General features: G+C 35.3%; 1 protein-coding gene across 2 annotated transcripts; it reads right to left on the bottom strand.

The window, feature by feature from the left end:
• Positions 1-835: 835 nt before the first annotated feature.
• LOC135213563 (beta-hexosaminidase subunit alpha-like) lies at positions 836-19,734 on the bottom strand. Of its 2 annotated transcripts, none has more exons than XM_064247535.1 (13): positions 19,635-19,734; positions 15,387-15,537; positions 14,100-14,190; positions 13,335-13,454; positions 12,214-12,374; positions 10,578-10,733; positions 9,630-9,742; positions 8,293-8,347; positions 7,621-7,776; positions 6,640-6,765; positions 3,698-3,809; positions 1,768-1,876; positions 836-1,308 (listed from the first exon to the last, which is right to left on the bottom strand). In XM_064247535.1, exons 1-13 carry the CDS (start codon positions 19,660-19,662, stop codon positions 1,049-1,051), a joined length of 1,638 nt encoding a protein of 545 aa, XP_064103605.1. In that variant the 5' UTR covers positions 19,663-19,734; the 3' UTR covers positions 836-1,048. The 2 variants fall into 2 exon arrangements, with proteins under 2 accessions (XP_064103605.1, XP_064103614.1); XM_064247544.1 differs by lacking the exon at positions 19,635-19,734 and adding an exon at positions 17,203-17,227.
• Positions 19,735-22,755: the final 3,021 nt, after the last annotated feature.

The raw sequence follows: 22,755 nt of genomic DNA, 5'->3' as shown, positions 1-22,755 counted from the left end.
TTGATGTTAAGCGTGTGTGTTGGGGGGGGGGGGGGAGGTTTGCTGCGAGAAATACCAGTGCCATTACAGTAATAATTGATAAGCAGAATGTTGTTCAAGTAGTTGCAATTTTTTTGCTGTCAAACTGAAGGATTTTCAAAACACTTACTTGCTCGCCAAATTAAAGTTTCCTGCTGCACGAGTGTGCCATGTCCCACCAAAAAATGTCCGTGAACTGTAGTCGTGGTACAGAATTTGACGCATCAGGTTTAAAAACGCAATATTTTGACAGAGTTACACAGAAACATACCAAACACCACTGCTTCAACAGACATTTTCCACCTTAAACGAATTTCTTCCATGAATCACAAAACCAGTTAAGACTTAAATGTAGTACTATATTGCAAATCCTTGCTGCATATTGAGATATGTAACGTCTGTAGTTGCGTAAATAGATTACCCTTTCAGTCACCATAACCTAGAGTCCTTCAGTAAAATGGAGCAATTGGTAAAGCGTTGCAAACCACCTTTGAAAAGTTGAAAAGTTTTTGTTGACAAAGCATTTAAGCTAAATCAAAGTGTCCCGGTAACCACTGCAACAGTAGCCTGCTTTACAGCCATTTGGCTGGGGTAACCTTGCCTACTTTATTTTAATGTGTATCTAGTGTTACATTCAATGCAGACATTGTACATTGTTAAAGAAGTAAAAAAATGAGTCTGGAACTCTGGAGAAAGGTCAAGTGCATGGAATCGAGAAAACCATCTGTAGGCTATAGGCCTAACGCTCAATTCATCAAAGGGGTCAGCATCAAGTGTCAGGAATCGCCTCTTCAATGGCAATAGTAAAACAAATGGATCGTCAAATTTGGTTTTTATATTTAATAAACTAAAAATGCTATGAACAAACTACATTCATTGACTTCGTAAAACACATTACTGCATTAAAAGACATATGACAGACTTGAAAATGACAGGTAAGCAACTGTGATAACAATTTCAAGCGAGAGATTAAATAATTTCATTAGATCTTTTAAAAATTTAAAACTTACATCGTGAAAAAAGGACAGATTCAGAAACTGGTATCGGCGTCACAATAGGACGAGAAAATTGGACTCACGCCGTAGCCCCTTCGTAAGAGTCTACAGCGATGCTCTTCTAATCTTGGGGCTGCATCCTCTGGGTCGCTGGTATGCTCCGTCGAACTCCAGAGTCTTTCCCCAACAGCACAAGCGTTAGGCCAGGCTGTAGGGATTATGTTTGTAGCGTCTACATGTTCGCCCCATACACAAGCCTCGCCTCCAAGGACAAGCTCCTTTTGTTCTGGGGTCCCTTCAAGAAATTAAGAATTTATATGAAAGCAATCAGCGATTTTTAGTCTTCAGTTTGTTTTGCTTATGGAAATGCTACAATTTCCATATGAATACGATCAAACTTAACCCCCTTAAGCCTCTGAATTTATGCAAGTCTTGCAGATTACAATGAAGACCAGGGAACTATGAAACAGAAGGTTGCTCAGACCCAAAGTTCAGATAGTGGTTAAGGCAGGGAGCTGATTTGCCTAACATTCTTTTCTATGGCCAAAGTGTTCTTTGGGCCAATAGCCAAAATACTGGCCATCACCGCTATAGCACGATCCAACCCCTCAGTCAAACATGTACAGTTACTACCAATTCAAAAGATGTCACCAGCATTAGTCATTTTCTTAAAATCACACTGAGGCGACCCAACGAAAAAGTCTGTTACTAAAGAACTATCAACACCATCCTACCAAATAACATCATTGCTTACCTTCAAAATCCCTTGGGTCACATGCATAGTATCTTCGCCAGTTGTGCCCGATGGTATCACTCAGGTACCAACATGAGGACATTATCGTTTGGAAACCAACTGAGGTTATCTGTAATTTGCAATGCTGATTATAAGTCTACCCATGACAATAGTTCTAAAACTGAAAAGCACATGCAATATTAATAACGAAATACTGATGACAAAATCTAACAGCAAAATAATAAGAGCATTTAATTTATTAATGATAAATATAACAAGGTCTACTTATATCACTAATAAAATAATTTGTAATTAAGTCTATTACAAGGCAATAAGAATGAAAAGAATGCTGCAAGAATAGCATCATTATCAGGGACAAACAAATTAATAGCTATGGAAAAATAGGCCAATATTTTTGACAATTCTCTAAAACAAGCAGTTTAAGTGGAAACATTTGCAGGAAAGTACACAGCATGTTTGAGACCGGTTATTAGCGACAGACATTCTGAAATTATAAATGACATGCCATTAGATTACAGAGGCCTTCAAAATCATATAGCTAAGCCAATACCTAACAATGTTATTCGCACCCCCTGACCACGTTGCCCTGTGGAGAGGAACCGTTTGGAAGAGATAATCTGATGGCCCTCGCTGGATAGAATGAGGTCCTCTGGTATGGGTATTTGCTATCCGGGTCTTTGCTGCAAATGAGCCCTCACGACAGCCTAACCCTAGCATAGGACCTGTGATATAATGTAAAGAATCTCTCAAACATGTCTGCGATATATAAACACCAGTATAAAGACTGCCTTCGCAGACACTCTAGACACTTCCCTAAGGGGTGCATGGAAAAGTTTGTCAAAACTCCCAGGACCAGGGACAGATCCAACTGGGAAGTTAGAGTTACCCCTGATGACCTTCCTGTTTTTAAAGTCATTTCAGCTCCACTGATGGACCCATAGTGAGCCCACACAGTTCAAATACGAGCTAGAGTCTATATCCTTTGAAGGTGGCAACTAGACAACTTCGGGTGTTTGCATAAAAGGAAAAGGAGGAAGGCTGCATTCAGTCGCTGAATTACTACAGATACATTTCTTAAAAGTCGAAGGTAGTACGTATGGTTCTCATTACAATGCTCCCTGGCTCAAGAGATCGACCTGCCTCAAGAGATCCAAGGTCTAAAGAGATCGACCTGCCTCAAGAGATCTACCTGTCACACAACTGCTGGGGTCTTTGATGGATCACCTACAGTTAACCTTTTTAACATCTGCTACCTGTAACAGCTGAGCATCCAGCTGCTACATGCCCCCCCCCCCTCCAACCACACCTGCTCCATAAAAGATAAGTTTATCCATCAAAAGATCTTATCACTTCCCGTCAGTTACGAGGACCACTTTTTTTCTTTTATATAATATTGCTCACACAACCCTTTGCGTAACCTGGCTAAAAATAAAAAATATAACTATTACGGGCGGTATCTTTATATATTGATTCTTGTGCATAAACTTATTATTTCCCGCCTTTTTGTTCTGCAAATTTTATTTTGGCACTATTGTGAAGCCAACGAGCATGGGATTATTTTCAGTTTCAAGTTGAATCTTACTACGTATTACAAAGTAAGAACAAAGGCAATTCTGACAATTAGTAACACAATACGGCTTGTTCCATTGTGTATGTTCGCTCATTTTAAATCGTCAACAAGTGAAAATAAATTTTTCAGTTATTCATATATTTCTAAATCATTATTTCCAAGGCTTTCAGGGAGAGAAATATAAGGAAAATAAGGCATGTAACGCAAGATATTGTTAATTGATCAATAACTACGCCGTTATAACAAAAAAATAGAAGACAAGATAATAAACAGAAGAGAAATCGGAAGATTTCAAGTAAAAAATAAAACCATGTAAACAAATAAAAGATAGATGTGGAAAGTATAAAGCTTCATCCTTACCTGTTGCAGACTGCGCTTCCAAACATCGAGGTAATGTAGGATCCAGACCTGTACTATGACATTATCAGGGAGGTCGATTCCTCTGTCGAAGACTTCTTCCCACACGAGGAACCTTTTAAGTATGTAGTTACGAACATCTATGAAACTTCAGTTTTCCTTGGTATAAAGCATGTCTATTTATATATATACATATATACATATATATACATATACACATATATATACATATATACACATATATACATGACTGATAAAAATATTCTGCAACAACAGAATTCCATCTAATAAAAGGAGCCCATAAAAACACCAAAATATAGAGAGAACAGTACTATATTTCAGAGACTGCTGTCTCCCTCTTCAGGTAGATGAACGAGAAGAGTTTACAGAAAAGGTGGTATTTATACCAAGAGGTCCATCCACAGGCAAGCCAATTTAGGTCACCCCCACTGATAATCTTCCTTTAACCCTCTTAAGTGTTGGTTGAATGAAAATCTTGTCGATCGTATCTGAAATCCATGCTCCTTTTGAGATGATCATTACCTGCCTCTTTTATTAAGGCCGATTCCATCATTTGACTCTTGTACCGGCAGTTGCTGCTATAAATTACACGTGACAAATTCCAGTTTATTCTATGGTTATGTTGATTTATATGGTTGAAAATAGCCGAGTTCTGTTGTCAACCATATAAATGAACATACCATAGAATAAACTGGAATTTGTCACGTGTAATTTATAGCAGCAACTGTCGGTACAAGTGTCAAATGATGGAATCGGCCTTAATAAAAAAAGAGGCAGGTAATGATAGTCTCAAAAGGAGCATGGATTTCAGATACGATCGACAAGATTTTCATTCAACCAACGCTTAAGAAGATTAAAGGAAGATTATCAGTGGGGGTGACCTAAATTGGCTTGCCTGTGGATGGACCTCTTGGTATAAATACCACCTTTTCTGTAAACTCTTCTCGTTCATCTACCTGAAGAGGGAGACAGCAGTCTCTGAAATATAGTACTTTGTCTCTAAATTTTGGTGTTTTTATGGGCTCCTTTTATTGGATGGAATTCTGTTGTTGCAGAAACATTTTTACCAGTCATGTATATATATATATATATATATATATATATATATACTATATATATATATATATATATATATTATACGTATATATATATAATTTTACCCCTTTATTATATATATATTAATATATGTATGTATGTATGTTACTGTATGTATTATTGTTGATGTATGTATGTATGTATGTATTATTAATGTATGTTGTATAATATATATATATATATATTAACATACATATATAACATAATATAATACATACACATATACATATACATATTATATATATATACATACATATACATACATACATACATATACATATTACATATATCATAACATACTATATATAATAAAATGTATGCATATATCTATATATATATATATATATATATATATATATATATACATATGTACACATATACACATATACACACTATATATACACTATATATACAGATTACGTAGATAATAAAAACACTTGTACTAAAACACCTGTACCGAATTACACAGGTATCGCGTATCCCAGCACTTTACTAAATTTAGCTCAGCTTGTCCCTTCATTTAACAGTATAGGGTGAAAAGTCTTAATACATTGCATAGATTTGTTCATAACAAACCACTTAAAAAAAATGAGTACCGACTTAAATATGCAATAGGTTTAAATATCATTAGGCCTATAAACACCCATTACCATTAAGAGAGATCATTATGAATTTGGTCTGCATCGTGTTTTAGCCCCAAGTTCGTCCCAATCAACTTATAAGAGGAAGTCTGTTATAGAATGGATGAACGCATACATACGAACACAGGCAAAGACTGTCTCATTGCACAGAAGCGAGAGAAGAAAGTGTAAGCTCTAGTACGTACTTTGTTCCCTTTTTATGGCCGTGGTTTCAGTCCAATGCCCCAATCAGTGAATCTTCTGGCTTATGAAACGGTTGTCTTTACATATAAAGGATAATTAGGCCTAGATGGGTGGAGGAAGAGTCCTCAAGTGCCATGTAGGCAAAAGCGCGCGCTCGTTTAAACAGACTATAGCCTTCCCACTAGTCTACTGTTATAAGTGTCCATACTACAGCCTTGCGCGAACGCAAACAAAAGCATCAGTCAAATTGCACAAAAAAAAAAAAAAAAAAAGGAGACTACCACAAGTGCGCGTCTACTCTCACTTTGTGTAACTATGCGCTGGATACATCCATCTACCCGCCATATGTGACATCACCTGTGAAGAGACTGGTTTCAGGGCACAACTACTGGTATACTCTTACTACGCCTAGCTAGATACCTCTACACGATACTGTAAAAGTATACCATATATCGAATTCAATAAGAAAATGGGAATAACTTACACCCAGAGAGACTCATAACTGATAAGAGGATATCCCTTGACCAATTTACTGACCCGAGTTTTTAAGACACCCATGGCTAAACAATCTATACTTGCCCATTCTTCTGTAAACTGATATAAATAATTCTCTACATATTATGGACGAATTCAGGTTCGGGGATTAGAATCTCTAAACTTCTCTACAGTGAGAAATGATTGGGAAGGCTGTGACAATTGGCTAGCTGGACATTCTTCAGCATTCTCCTTCACCCGTAGTTTGTTCCAAAGGTAAAGTAAATTCGATATTAAAATTTTGTGTTTAAGAATTTTGTATTAAAATTATTTTTACGTTTAAGCTTTTGCTGGCACCGGCTCTAACTCCTGAAGCAGACCGTAAAACATAAATTAATATTTCACAGTTTGTTAAAAAAAAAAATAAATAAAAAATAAAAGAATACATACAATATATATAGTTATTATATAATACATAAATTATATATATAATACTTTTTGCTTATATAGATTTATAACGAATTTACTTACCCGTCTGTATTGGGTAACTCCCAGACTATATCAAAGAGCCTCTTTGTGTATAACGCCCTCAGTTTATTGTACTTTTCTGATATTCCAAGCTTCTCCATAAATTTTGTAATGTTTGGGTTGCTCCTCCTATAAAAAAGATTAAAAATTATATATATTATATATATTATATATTATTATATATTATTATATTATATATATATATATAGATATATATTTATATTATATTATATTATATTATTATATATTATTAATATATATACAATTATAATATATATACATATATATAACATATATATACATATATATACATATATATTACAGAATATATTACATATGTATACATCTATATACAATATATACAATATATATACAAATATATACATATTATACACACATAACATATGCAGAGACACATACATATACACATGACATATACACATTACATATTTACATATATGCATATATACATATATACCTATATAATATATACCTACATATATATAGATATATATGTATATATATACATATTATATATAAATATATATATATATATATATATATATATATATATATATGCGAGGGTAAATTTTCACGCTAGTAATGTACAAATGCATAGAGTGACAATTTAGACGAAAGTGTAAAAAAAAGTAAAATTTATTATACATACATTATTATACGTATATTATTATACGTTCAAAATTTAAGAGAGAATTCACACTTAAAATTTACCAAACACTTAGAAAACTAACGAAGAGATTATCAAATAATTTATATTGACGGCAATCTCTTCAAAAAAAAATTTATCACGAAATAACAGACAGGAAAGTTTCTGACAATTTTCTCCCGACACTTAATCATAAAAAAATTTAACCTTATTACAGATAACGAGAGAGATTTCGAATCAAAAGTCAAGCACGCAACTGAGCACGCTTCAATCAAATGTAATAATTTTTCTTTTATTTTTTTTTATATATAACCAACCAGCACTTGGAGCCGGCCAGTGCAGCGTCTCCGCCCAAATGGATGTGGTTGTCTGGAAAACGAGAATCTACTTCGGTGAGGAACGACTTCAGGAATTCGTAGTTCTGCTCGTTGGTCGGATCTATTGGACCGTACGTGCCGTCGGGTTTGTCATCCCTGGAATTGTTAAGTATTAGAAAAAAAAAATAACTTATAAATCTAAAACATTACCAAAGTCCTTTGCACGAAAAACTTACGAATATGATCAAATAAGCTATAAAGTTAAATTACATGTAACGTACCAATAAACTAGTCAATTTACGAATTAATTACTAGTTTAGAAAATTTGAATTAACAGGAGTTTTTAAGTTTATACCTTAAACTGTCCACTGCACCTGATATTTTGTCCCTTAAATAGCCCGTTAGCAGTTTAAGTTAAAACATTTTTTTTTAAATCTTCCAATTGCCGTTTGCTAAATCCATTACATTATATTGGTTTTGTTTTATAAGAGTCCTATACTGTAGAGAATTTCTACTGAACTAAGGTCAAGGGAGTGGATAGAATTACGGACTATTGTTTTTGGAGGACTAATGTAAAAACTCCTCCAAAAGCTGAAGTCTTTGTGATGAACCTTTTAACTTGGTCTTGCCCCCTCCCACCCCCCCGCCCCATAATAAAAAAAAAAAACTTACGCGTAACATGGGGTGAGAAGATTCGGCTGTCCCGGACCCCAGGACTTCATGTGCTCTGTCGAAATAAAATATTTTAGATAAATAAACTCGGTAACCATGGCTTCCACCGAGAAGCCGAGAATGTTATCGCAAACTTCTTAGCGCTACCATTCGATAACGCCACCTTATAAAGGTGGGCATCGCAGCATATTCAGTTATTAAAAGCAGTTTTTTTTAGCGCTACCATTCGATAACACCTTATAAAGATGAACATCGCAGCATATTTAGTTATTGTAAGCAGTAATTTTTTTTAAGGGAAAATTTTAACCGATACTTAAGTTTGTCAAAATAAAACTAAACGCTTTTAAGGGTTAACGAGAGAAAAACAATACTAATGTAGCCGAGCAAGTATATTCTAGGCTTTTAAACTTAAAAAAGTAAATGAAAAAATAAAGAAAGTCTTATTAGTAAAGATACCAGACTACCATGCTTCAACAAAATCAGAAATAAATCAGAAAATTTAAGTGTAAAAAACCTGAAATTTCCCATTTTGGAAAATAATCAATAACATTCACATGCACTTGTCGAGATTCAGCGAGCTATAAAATATATATAATTCATTTCCGCTTACTCGGGGGAGTAAGCCTACAAACTTCGATGATGTTGTTGGGATCAGGAAAGGTGTATGGAAGAGCCTAAAAAGGTCTGTAAAAGGAGTTTCGCGTCCAGTTAAAAATAATGTGCATGTTAAAACAGTACAGAAAAATTACCTATCAAAATATAGCTTATTTATTTTAATGTTCGTTATTGAAACAAGGCTCTATTTGAGCGTAGACTTTAGGAAGTGTTATTTGGAAAGGTTCAATTTATACGAGTACTGAATATAGGCGGTTTGATTAAGAGTATTAATTACAGGTCAAGTTAGGAATATAATGTTTACAACTTATGCATAAGGGGAAAATCTTGCAAGAGTCGAGTAAACTGGAGATCGGATCATGGATGGATGGATTATGGAATTTAGGGCATAGCCCAAGCGCTGGGACCTATAAGATCATTCAGCGCTGAATGATGGAAAAATGAGAAATGAAACTAAAATGATAAACTGATGACAATCCTGCACTTGAACAGGACTGTACATCAGCAAAGGCCATTTTACTCTCCCCCCAGCTTTCCGATCGTCCAAAGTTATGAAAGATCGTTTTGGCCATGGGGCCGGAGATCGGATCATGCCTTATGTACTTTATCATCAGGTGCAATATTATAGGAGGCTCTGTGTATTCATTAAGTTATTTGCATACCTTCATCATAAAATTCATCCTAGTCCTCTTACCTGGGGGTATCACCCAAAATCTTCTTACCTGGGGTATCAAACTCGGGTATGATGCGGATGCCACGAACTCTTGCGTATTCTATAACGTCTGCTATATCTTTGGCCGTATAAATATGTGCTTTACTATAAGACCCTTTGTCACTGAAAGATGAAAATTCAATATGATAGATTATTTAAAAATTTAATCAAAGTTACTAGGTGACACACTGTAGACTTAAAATTGGACTTATTGCAAGAGATAGATTGCAAATCTAGATTAGTAAACCTTTAAGGTCAAGATTAGGTTATGGAATTTTTCCATATAAAAATAAATTTATCGCGCCAATGGGAGCCTTTAAACTATTAAGCCTAATAAAAGGCTCTCTCAATGATCATTACCTTCAAACTATTAGGCATTCCTATACCTAACCACTGTCAACTCCAAAGTCAACTCCCAAACATCAAAATGATGAATTCTTTCACAATACAAAAAGAATTTGAAAGTTCCAAGATGAAACACTTAAAATTTCAAAACTATTCTGAAAGCTCTTTCACAAGAAGTTTTTCTAAATCACAAACCTAGCTTGAAATTCCAGTGGCATGAGGCTAAGAAACTGAATCCTTCCCAGTTCTAAAAGGAACAATAAAATTGCCCGATACCTAAATAAAACTAAATTATGTTAATATATAAAAGGATTTAAAAGTTACAGCTCTATCATAAAGTAGATATCACGCCAGCCTACAGACGTCTGAATGTCCTTATCAAAATTGAAATAACTCATTCAAATAAATAAACTAAATTAAATCTTTATATCGAACTTACTAATTGTCAATATATAACAAAAGCAACTAGGAAATAGGAAAATTTTTATATTAAACAGGATATTATCCCAAGACTACAAAATATCAACAGGAAATAAAGACCTTTCGTATTAAAGCAGGACATTATCCCAAGACTACAGAGTATCAAAAGCAAAAATCATACGACTCAAGACACCTTAAATCTGGAAACTTTTCGCTCTGGTAAGGGAAGCTCTGGTCGTCCACCAGATGCCAGTGCAGGACGTTGAATTTATTCATGGCCAAAAGGTCCAGCATCTCCTCGATCCTTCTGACTGGAATGTAATGCCTTGCCGTATCTATCATCAGACCCCTGAAAACGACACAGGAATTATAGATGGAAACGGGAATACAAAATTCAGGCCAAAGGACAAGCTCTGGTATACCTATTGATGTCATTTAGCCCTGAAAATAATGTTTAAAAAAATTGTTAGGAGAGGGTGGAAAGTAAAATGAAATAAAGAGAAGATGAACGGAGGTACAGTAAAAGCTTAGACAGTGTTTGCAGTTAGGGGCCTAAAAATACGTTGCAAATAACGTTAAGTAGCTAATGCTTTTACTGCATCATGTTAAGTTCACTGACGGCACTACCATCCTACGGTAATAAGAATTATATTATAATCACTTAACACGCGATTTTTATATAAAAACGCCCACAGAATAATTCTAATAGTTGTAAATCCTTACAACGGGCAGGACTTACAACGGGTTGTCCTTGTCTTCCCTGTGGTGTTTGATATCTGAATTGTCTCTTTTAGAGGCATATCCATTATGGCCTTTTATGTTTAGTGGCAAAGTAGTCCGTATATCTTCAAAGCATCACAAAAAGAATCTAAAGTCCTAAGTTTACATCCCTTCATACAACAATTTTCTTGGCTCAAACAAACTATTGGTCTAAGCTACACGAATAGTTTGGCTATTGCCACATGACACTTAAAATATAAAATGGATTCCAATTCACTCGTTCTGTCATTAAATCACTCACTTCATCAGAAACGCGTCAAAATGAATCACTATTTCAGTTACGTACTAGACTAATGGATGTTATTCAACTCTACAAGCTGTAGCGGAATATCGAAATGGATTAAGAGTTATGAGGAACAAAATTAACCCTTACCACAGTTTAGTTGCCTATACCGTGGAATGAGGTCAATATGCCTTCAGTCAAGTTATTTTATTACAGTAATTCTACCTTGCAGCAGTGAAAAAGTAACAGCAGTCACGAATTCCCTCCGAATTAAAACCTTTTTCTCAATTTACACGTAGTTAACTGGAATTTTAATATATACAGATATATATGCACGTGTAGTGGGTATGATTATACAGTATGTGGGTAATGTGTATGTATGTATACATGGTAAATTTGAGTCTTGATTTATAAAAAAAAATATGACTTTTTTGACATTAATTACATATGTATGTATCTTTTATTAGAGAAAATATAAAAGATTTTACAGTTTTAACAGAATTACATTCAGAATTTTATCCAGGTTCACTTAAATGCACTAGAATTTAACAAAAATCATATCTTATACTTTTTACAAATAACCTGTATTTTAATGTAAATATTTTTCTGTAGTTACTCATATCAGATTTCATCAGTATCTCTTTATTATCCTTGATTTTATAAACAACCTTATACCATCTTTTTCGTCTGTTATTCCTGCTTTGTGGGCTAACAAGATAGCAAAAACAGTCACAAATTAAAATTACAGCAGTGTTCCTGTTGCATATGTATCGAATTGTAAGATGAAATTTCAAAAGTATTTTTTAAATAAGAGAAAGATAATTACCTGTAGCAGAATCTCGGATAATCCTTGATGGTGGTCGAAGCAAGTGTATAAACAGAACCGACAGGAACCAGTAACTGGGAGAAGGACTCCAGGCCACGCAGGATGCCCCAGATACTTTGGGAGGCTATGATGGCATTGCTACGAATGCCAGAGCTGTTAACCTGAGAGATATAAAAAAAAAGTTATGCGAGTAGGGATAATCCCTCGCCTGTAAATTGCTACGTATTATTGTAGGGATAATTCCCTCGCCTGTAAATTGCTACGTATTATTGTAGGGATAATTCCCTTGCCTGTAAAATGCTAAATATTACCGAAACCGAAATGAGTTAGGAGGTACAAAAGCAAGAGTTAAGTAATAAGCAAGATTTGTGGAACTCTTAAGTGATATTTACTTTTAACGTAAAATTTTCGCTTTCATGAATAAGTAAATTAACATTTCCGCCTCTGAAGGCATTTGCATATCATACAGATCAAAGCATTACACCAAAGACTTAATACCAGTGAGGAAAATGTGCACCTTAGACAAGCTTAGTACCAGTGAGGAAAATGTGCACCTTAGACAAGCTTAGTACCAGTGAGGAAAATGTGCACCTTAGACAAGCTTAGTACCAGTGAGGAAAATGTGCACCTTAGACAAGCTTAGTACCAGTGAGGAAAATGTAGACCAAAGAGAAGCTTAGTACCAGTGAGGAAAATGTAGACCAAAGAGAAGCTTAGTACCAGTGAGGAAAATGTAGACCAAAAGAGAAGCTAGTACCATTTGAGGAAAATGTAAGGACCAAAGAGAAGCTTATTACCAGCGGAAATTGAAGAATGTAGCCAAGAGAAGCTAGTACCAGCGAAGGAAAATGTAAACCAAAGAAACTTAATACCAGTGAGGAAAATGTAGACCAAAGAGAAGCTTAGTACCAGTGAGGAAAATGTAGACCAAAGAGAAGCTTAGTACCAGTGAGGAAAATGTAGACCAAAGAGAAGCTTAGTACCAGTGAGGAAAATCATAAGAGGAAGAAGAAGCAAGAGTTAAAGATGTGGTGAAGTGTAAAAAAAAAGTGAAGAATAAGGAGGAAATGAAAAGGGAGGTTAAGAGACCATTTGCGCATTCGTCAGCTTCCAAAACTTACTTTTATTTCGTAACTCTCCTCCATCCCTTGATGTGGATACTCCTCGCACGCGGACACCAAGCTGACTTGGACTGAATTCAAGCAGCTTTTCAAGTTACCACCTTTTCCGTCTCCCTGGGGCTGGACAATAATCAGCGTTACCATCTTGTAATGCTGGGGTATGAGAACCACATGCTTGGGGCATGGGATTTTATCTCTGGACATTTGTATATATTTTATTTTAATGTGTATGTATACATGGGTACATTATAAAACTATAAATGCTTTTGATTTTCATAAAGTTCTATTCCTAGGTATCTCCTAGCTAGCTAGTCATACCTAAAGTATATGTACGTATTAAGCTTAGTATTTTAAGTTGTATTGTCAACAAACTAGACTTTAGTGGACTTTTAGCAGAAGTGTTATGAAACCATACTGGGGAATTCATTGAGGGTCTAAGTCTTCAAAAGATACAGAACCCGTTTTAAGGCAAGCTTAAAGTTTTGCTAGTCTTCCACTTTATGGTGTGCGAAACACTATATTCATAATTAGTCGAAAAATTTTTCAGTATTTCTACAATGAGCCATTTCTCTGCTTGGGCAGTAGTTACATGGAAACTATAGCCACCCTGTCATTTTTTTTTAAATGTTCACATTAAGGCGAAAAAAAAAAAAAAAAAAAAAAACGCACACCATTCAATGGTAGGTAGTACTACCCCACTGATAAAAGTTCACAAAAGTAAAGTGTTTATATTAGTAAGGGCATTTAACTTTTGAAGACACTTACCTGTACATTAGATGGATAGTTTGCGATTATTTTAAGGTACCTCTCCAGCGCTTGCTGTAGGATATCGCAGTCATAGTCAGTAACAACGAACCTTCATGAAAACGGGAGAACAAAAAGTTACGGGCTCCTTTTGAAAATTACGGCCACCAGATCTACGATGAAATATTTTAAAAAGTTAAAATACTGTACGTTCACTGCTACCTCGACTCTCATATTTCTGCACCTAACAAAGATAGTCTAATCTCTGCATTACTGCCTCAACTCTTTTACCTTTAGGAAAAAATCTTTTCATATCTGTCAAATTAAAATAGAAATAATAATGCAAACTAAAGAGGGAAACAACGAAAGTCTCTGCTCTATTGTTCAGCCGACTTGCTGAACATATCTGAAGAGGAACGTCCTTAGTAGCTACTCATTATGTTCAGAGCTGAACCTGATGGACTGAACTTTTTTTATGATCCATTAGATACATATATATATATATATATCTATATATAATTTATATATATATTATATATTAATATAATATAATATTATATATAATATTATAGAATAAATATATATAGATATATATATATATATATATATATATTATTATATATATATAAATATAAGATATATATATATATATATATATATATATATATTAATATATAATATATCTTATAATATAAATAATATAATTATTATATATATAATATGTGTGTGTGTGTGTGTGTGTGTGTGTGTGTGTGTGTGTGTTGTGTGTGTGTGTGTGTGTAGGAATAAAAGTGAGTTAGTACAAAAGGAGAGTCAAACAAAAAACAAAAGCAAGACTAGGTTTTAGTGAACTTAAAGCCTTCGCCTGTAATTTCCCGCGCAAGTGGCATCACCTCTGACAACGCAGTAATTTGCCCTCTGAGTGTCACAGACAATATTAATTAACCACCACCTTTCACATGAAATATGAAACATGCAATGACATCGGCAATGGATAAAATGGCCACACTGCCAATTTAAACAAATATACCCATACTTACTCAGGTGAAACACACGAAAGTTCTGATCACGTGTGCTAACACATTGAACCAGTTACGAAATACTTAACGCATTGATTATTTTCCTGGATTGCTGTGGGGAAATTGCTAACACACAAACTGCTACAATACCTGTTTGTACTCTCAAAAGTATATATAAAAATTATGTTGTATTGAAAGTAGTAAATAAACTGTGGGATACATAGGTCTAGAATGTAATGAGTCTAAGAAACTAAATAACATTGAGGATGGACATTACAAACCGACTTACCTGAAATCTAAGGGGTCTACTACCATTGACGTGTGTCCTTGCTTGACTTCCTGTGGCCGTGGCCAAATTTCTCCAGCAGTAGGGATTATGTCAGGGTAGCCCCCAGCCCAAACCACAGTCATGGCCACCAACTGCACCGCCAACTGCAACTCTGTATTGTGATAAAAAGCAAAAACAAATTAGAATAAATTCAAAAGTACTATACTGCAGTTACACATCGCAAGTCAGAGGGATTGGTCTCTCTGGAAGATGATGATTATTTGATAAACATCTGCCAGTTTCTAAGAAACTGGATGTATAGTACTAGAGTAAGCCTTTTTTTTAACCGATAAGACCATGTTTAAGCGTTCCCACAACGTGACAAAGAAAATGAAGACGAACTTGATTGTTCACAGAGAATGTCATCACTGCTAGGAAAGATAACTAAGTGGAGTACAACTGCCAAGAAAATAAACCGAAATACTTTACAATAAATGGCTGGTATTTAATACAGTAATAATTCCTTCCCCCAATTTTCATTCGAATTGTGCATGATTTTCACATCTTGAGGTACTTAGCAGCGTTTGAGAAAATAATTGCTCTCTATATCTCTCTCTACACACACACTAATCATAATAACCCTATGGTAAGGCGACATAGCCGAAGTATTCAGCTGTCATATTGAATGAGCAGAAATACTTATTGTTCCTTTGTAATTTCTAAAAATTTAGATTAACGATCATTTTACCCGAAGAAGTCTAAAATCCCATAAAAGTTTAACTTTCTTGGTTTATTGCCCGTGGGCAAAAACATGATTTGGTTAAAAAAAATAAAACTACCAAGTTCGCTGTTATATATAGGCCATTTGGCCTTGACTCTGTAGCTCATAATATTAGAAACGTGATTGAAGTCAGACGCAGCTGGTAAATTACCTGCAGATCAAAGTCATTTGTAACGTGACAGATTTACTATAGTAGATTCACATCAACCGTGCATCCGATGTCTGGCTAGGCCAGTCCCTTACGAGAGTTTCCAGCCCTGTGATTGGCTTATCAACAGCCAATCAGGAGCGTCGCAAGGGACTGGCCTAGACATCGGATGCACGGTTGATGTGAATCTACAAGAGTGCTTTGGAGACAAAAATCTTGCCACAGAAAAAAAAAAAAAAAAAAAAAAAAACTTTCGCAGGAAAAAACCCTACCGCTGGAAAAAAAAGACCTGCCAGGAAAAATACTTCAGAGGAAAAAAACCGCCTGTCACAGGAAAAAACACTTCTCCCACAGGGGAAAAAACACCTCCCACAGAAGAAAAAAAAAACTCCCCACAGGCGAAAAAAACACCTTTCCTGCAGGGAAAAAACGCATCTCCCACAAAAAAAACATTAATCTCACCTAGAAAGTGACTCCAAAGATTTTAACCGGGTAGGTATCTATCTTTATAGGGCGTGTTTAGTACAAGACCGTTGGTGATTACCGTGAAAACAAAAGACGGTCAATAAAAAAAAAATATAAGTGACCCCCCGAGAAATACTGTAATTTTCCTCTGCGACTTTATTACCAGCCACCGTAAATTAATGTGACTTTTTCCAAGCCAAAATTGTGCCCCTTTTTCTTTCCACGCCTAAAAATTTAGACATTTCGAAGTGTGAGAATCACTACTCTATGAAGACCGTGCAAATGGCAAGAAATGAGGAGTCATAGCCTAGTAGGCAGTAGCTTTTAACTTTCTAAGCCAGCTTCACATACAGAAAAATGTTAAAATCAGAGAGAGAGAGAGAGAGAGAGAGAGAGAGAGAGAGAGAGAGAGAGATTCATAAACTATCGCAAATCAAGCTTACCTCTTTCCATGTCACACGAAAGAATCTGACTAACTGAATACACCGAAGATAAAATAGTTCCTTTTATCTGAGAGAGAGAGAGAGAGAGAGAGAGAGAGAGAGAGAGAGAGAGAGAGAGAGAGAGAGAGAGAGAGTAACGGTATAAGGGTAGCTATCATTCATAGATAGAGGAAGTCAAAATCCATTTTCTGAATTCTTAAAAACATGAACATATGAAGACTAAAGATACACAAGACACTGTTAAAGAACTTTACTTCTGGTTCATGAGAAAACACGACCAAGGCTAAAAGCCTGAGGAGAGCTTAACAAAAAATACTCGAAACTGTGCAATAAATAAACCTGTACCTATGTACAAAGTGTTTTAGTTTTAATATTGAACTAATCAATTGGAAGTTTTAAACATGTTTAAACTCATTTTACTGATCTAAAAGTTTTTTTTTTTATACACAGTATAAACGGTGAGTTATGAGACTAATTCTGAAACTTCGACATAGTGGTCACATCACCAGTATCTTTCTCGTAATCCAACTTGAGCTTGAGAGAAACACCAGCTGCGATATCGCCGAAACATCTTTGCTAGTTACCAACGATCTAGGCTACCCTTTGCCAACTAGGGACAAAGGTTGGAAAATACTAAGTACTTCTGTTATCCTGAACCATATGAAATTCGTTACCGATGTCGCTAAACATTTTTCATTGTAAAAAAAAGGTTCGCAGGAAAATAGGCGAACTGGTTTGTGTTAGATTTCTTAAGAGTTAACCAGCGCTAAAACTTTGACTAGAATGGTTGCATTGTATACTACATAATTGCATTCGACTGTACAGATGTTATCTAAATATAGTTCCATAAGAAGAGAGTTCTTAATGTATCCATAGAAATTTATTTACAGAACCCTTGTAAGCCAACTGTATTCACTAGAGAAATAATGCGTTTTGATAACTAACTTCCATTCTGCAGTTCACTATCTATTACAGCCCGGCGGATAATGTTCGTAAATAGCTGACAGCTGTGTAATGCAATGAAATTATACCTTTACTATTAAAGTTAATTTCCGTATTAACAAGACATGATTGCTGCCAGTAACCAAAACATGCCTTACAAGAGAGCGAGTCCATGCTATGAAAACTTTTTGTTACGTTGAACAGTGCATAGGGTATCAGATAAGTAACGGATACGCATTATTACAGTCTACCACGATAACTGACGAATACACGGTACCTTAGCAACCGTGTAACAGTGAGAAACTACCTCCTTATCAGGATAGCTGACGCAAATTACTAGTCATTTTGAGAAAGTATAACACGCTTTATATTAGACACAACACGCTCTTTCTGTGTGTTACAAATCACGCTCCTTGTGCTATCTTTCCTTCTACATCGCTTTTCCCCCCTTTTCTTTATTCAGAGCATTTGGCAAGTCTACAGAGACTTATGGAGTTTCTTGAACAATATAGAAACGGGTGCATAGATCAAAGTAGCTAAAGGCGAGATGATTTGAGAAATTTACGGAAATAAAGAAATTAAGCCTTCTTTTTTTCTTTTCCGTTCATCCCAGAGGGGCTAGTACTGAAAACTGCGTCCCACGGAGCTTTTCTGTTGATTCACCTTACAAGATTCATTACACTCAAATTTCAAAGAGGAAGGTATACCTACCGTGCTTAGACTAAAATCACACCATCAACTATTAAATTTTCCCATTCTTGAGGTCAGCGTGTTTACGGCATGGTCTGAAAGAATGTTTTGATTCTGCTTATTGGGTCAATCAAATTAAACAGCTGTAGCAGTATAGTTAGAGCGTTGGTTTTATTTCATTAAATGAACCCCACCTTTGAACTTACGCCGAATAAGTTGAACAATTTGGTGTCCATGATATTGTTAGGTCGCCTTTAAAGAAATTAACCTATGTCACTCTCACCAGATGTCCAAAGAATATTCATTAACCATAAACCTACGGAAAGCACTACTATAAACCTCAGATTCCATTTTCCCACTATATAAATAAGTATGTAATCAAGTATTGCGCTTCTGAACTGAATGCACTAAGATTATCACTGTTTGCGCTATCTGCGGAGGCAGGGATTACCCAGTATTGAGTTTGAACGATTTCTTTATTTCCAAAGGTCATTAACTTCCCGAGAACGTTCCCACAGAACTTTTATCCGAGAAACACGGCAGAAATGAGAAATACGATTGACGAGAGAAAGTAGCTGAATCAATAAACATGCGAGAAACTACCGATATATTACATGTCTAGACAGATTTCACCAGGATAGGTCTACTTGGCTTCTGCTATACTATCGCTGCAGGCTCCTGTATTGTATAATATTCCTCTGTTCGTTAGGCCTAATGCATAATGCCTACAGGTCATGATCGCGTGAAATCACGTCTAACACGAACTAAACAAAATATATAAACATAACTTTGAGACCTACCATCTGCACCTCTATGAGCTTGCGCCATGTTGGACTAGAAGACAGACACTGAGTAAAGAAACGAGTTGACCGCCTGAGTTTCAGGTCTAGTCACTACCGAAGTAAAGTGAGAACAGAATACGTAAATAGACAATGAGGGTTGTCAGTTTCAGATGGTCATTTGGCTTGTTATTCACAATAAACCCCTTTGAACCAAGATTATTCAATAATTATTCTTTAAAAACTTTAATTCATCAGTTTAGATATGGTAAAGGTTTCGTCCAATGTTTACTTGAGACTAGCAAAAGTTCTCCATGGCCAAATCTCTACTCTTTACTTTATTGGGATATTTGAGACTTGGAAATTAGACCACAGTAGATCCTAACTGGTAAACAAGAGCACCTTGCATGTTAGTCCTGGGAGCTTTATTAAAATGCATGAGAAAAATCAAATATCAGACATGAAATGGTTATTTTGTGCTAGATCACACCGGGAAAGTAGAACATGCTAACTAGAGCGAAACCTTTATATATACTAATCATTTTTCAAAAAGGGAAAATGATGCATTTCAGGGTACACATTATATATAATGAATATATATACATATACGTACATGGTTCAACATTTCCTCCTCCTTTAGACCCATATTTTGCATGCGTCTTACTTTCATCGCTAATTACGCATCAGAGAGAAACATATTAAGTGATAAGAATTGTTTTGCTCCGATACCGTCGGTTCCAGTACTATTTATCAAGCATTTCTTTACCACTTCACTTCATTCCAATATTCACGCTTTAAATTCTTCATTTTCTTCCCCCAACCAACTTAGATCAGTTCCAGAATCAAAATTCCAAACCTGTATCCCATAAAGCACCAAATTCAGTAGATATCTGAAACCCCCAAGTCATTTCGTCTTGCGGCCATGCCAAATCTTGCTTTAAAGTTATATTTCACAATTACCTAAACAATAAAAAACAAAAAAACAAAAAACAAAAATCTCGGTAGATGACTGTTGGCCATGCGTGCATATGTCACAGTGGGAAGAAATGCCTCTCTATAACGGTATATTTTCAAACAAAAGTGACCAAAGTTTCACTAAGGACAAGAGTCCATAACTGGGCTTTAGATGAGTATCCATACCTGCTCCTCTTTATTTTTTTCTATTGTCTCTCCTCCTCGTTCTATGTGATAATAATGAGATTAGAATGGCAGACTTAGAAAGGTCAGTCTGGACAACGGAATGGAAGTGATAGAACAAAGAGGCAGGTAGATTGGAATAGGATAAGAAATGACAAAATATCACCGCATTTCTTTTGTTTGTCCATTCTGGTTATCGTGCAATAGCATACAGCTCCGATCTAGAATCAATGAAAATATCAAGGGTTTAATTGTTGCATTAATTTGTTACCGACAACCTATAATTTTTACTCGTGATTGTAAGCTTGAATTCAAAGCATTCACTAATATTACACTTCAATAATCACCCGAGTACTTTGGCATTTATTCTCATTTTACACGTATTTACTTGGAATTCTAGTATATACAGATACATAGTAGGTGAAATGAGTATCATAGTATGTATATACAGTGTTAGGTATGGGTATATGTATGTATATATGGTAAATTCAAGTATGTAATATACTTAAAATAAAATAAAAAGATGAGTAGAATCTAAGCTGTCTATGTATTGTTACAAGAAATATGATAATACTCTCATCGAATAAAATTCTGAATGTAATTCTGTTAAAATTGTAAAATATTGCCCATTTTCTCTAATAAAAGATAAAAAAAAAAAGTACTTTGGGTCTGGTTCTGGGCCGCTGGTTACAGATCGCAATTCTGACCATTTGGCGTGGTCATTCCTTCGAGGTCAAGGAGGCCAAACACCCTGGATATTATAGTTATTCATCAGTCAACCTCAATCTGTCCTTAGATTCGTTAGCAAGTGGAACCTGGCGGTCAGAGAGAGAGTGGGGGGCCACTCTTTCTCTGTGCTCTTCTGACACACTATAACAGTGTTGCCAACTGTAGGGTAATTGCCCCACGCGTAGGGTAATACGGGCAAAATCTTAAACAGCAGGGCAATATTTTCAAGTGTAGGGTAATTTAACAAGGTAGGTTTTGATCATTATGCTTATTAGTATTCATGATATTGCATATAAACATAAGCTAAAGATTTATTCATTATCATAGCCGCAGAATGTTGGGGTATTTTCAGTTATGTAGGGAAATTTCTAGTCTCCTGTAGGGGGCGCAGGGTTAGAGGGGTTGGCATCACTGGATTATTACTATCTGTTCTGGAGTGCCTACATCCCAAGCTGCGCATCAGCTCAGAGCACAGAGCCACTCAGTTGAGCATTTCAGCACACGTCTGGTGAGTCTCTATTACCCTTAAAAGGGCAAAGCTTACATACAACAGAATGACCATGTGAAAAAAGGGGAGAATTTCTCAGAGGAAGTTAAAGATGTCAAATAAACACGGACTGCCTTGCAATTTTGCCTCTTTCTTTTATGTAATCAGTGTCCCTAGCGTCAGGTGTGACTGATTTTTACTGCACTGTTGATAATTTTAATAATATTGCTCTCGCTACGCAAGACACCCTGTCACTGCTGCTTTCATCCATTTATTGCTTAATAAAGGATAAAACCTTCATTCAGAGAAAGTGGTACTAACTGAATGTTGGGTTAATACCAGTGACGATATATACAGTAATTACAAATGGGAATCACTGTAATACTGATATGCAAAGGGTTCCATTAAACGTTAAAACACAATAATAACCGTGTTAATGGGGGGCTAAGGCATAACACACCTGTTACACAGAAAAGATCAAGGCTTTCCATAACTGCCACACCGTCGCGTTTGTAGTTTATTCGTAAATATAAAATTATATCAATACATATTCAAAATAAAAATAACTCTTCTTAAGTTAGCGTCAAAGAGTGGACTACAGTCTACCCTGTTCTTTTCGGTATTTAAATTAGTTTAATAAAATCGATGAAAACAGTTATACAAATTTATTATATAAATTTAAGGGTAACTATTAAGCACATATAAAAGATTTTAAACTACTGCCTTGTCCAAAGTCCCAATATATATATATATATATATATATATATATATATATATATATATATATAT

The sequence above is a fragment of the Macrobrachium nipponense genome, chromosome 19, assembly GCF_015104395.2.
Source record: "Macrobrachium nipponense isolate FS-2020 chromosome 19, ASM1510439v2, whole genome shotgun sequence".
Taxonomy (NCBI): domain Eukaryota; kingdom Metazoa; phylum Arthropoda; class Malacostraca; order Decapoda; family Palaemonidae; genus Macrobrachium; species Macrobrachium nipponense.
The sequence above is the reverse complement of the archived record's forward strand: the minus strand, read 5'-3'. Positions and strand labels throughout refer to the sequence as shown.

Coding starts and splice junctions, on each gene's coding strand:
- LOC135213563 (XM_064247535.1), bottom strand. CDS start 19,662: ATGGCGCAAGCTCATAGAGGTGCAGATG. Junction 9,743..10,577: donor GAAAAGTTTCCAGATTTAAG/GTGTCTTGAGTC, acceptor TTCATCTTTCAG/TGACAAAGGGTCTTATAGTA. Junction 7,777..8,292: donor CTTCTCACCCCATGTTACGC/GTAAGTTTTTTT, acceptor TAACAATTCCAG/GGATGACAAACCCGACGGCA.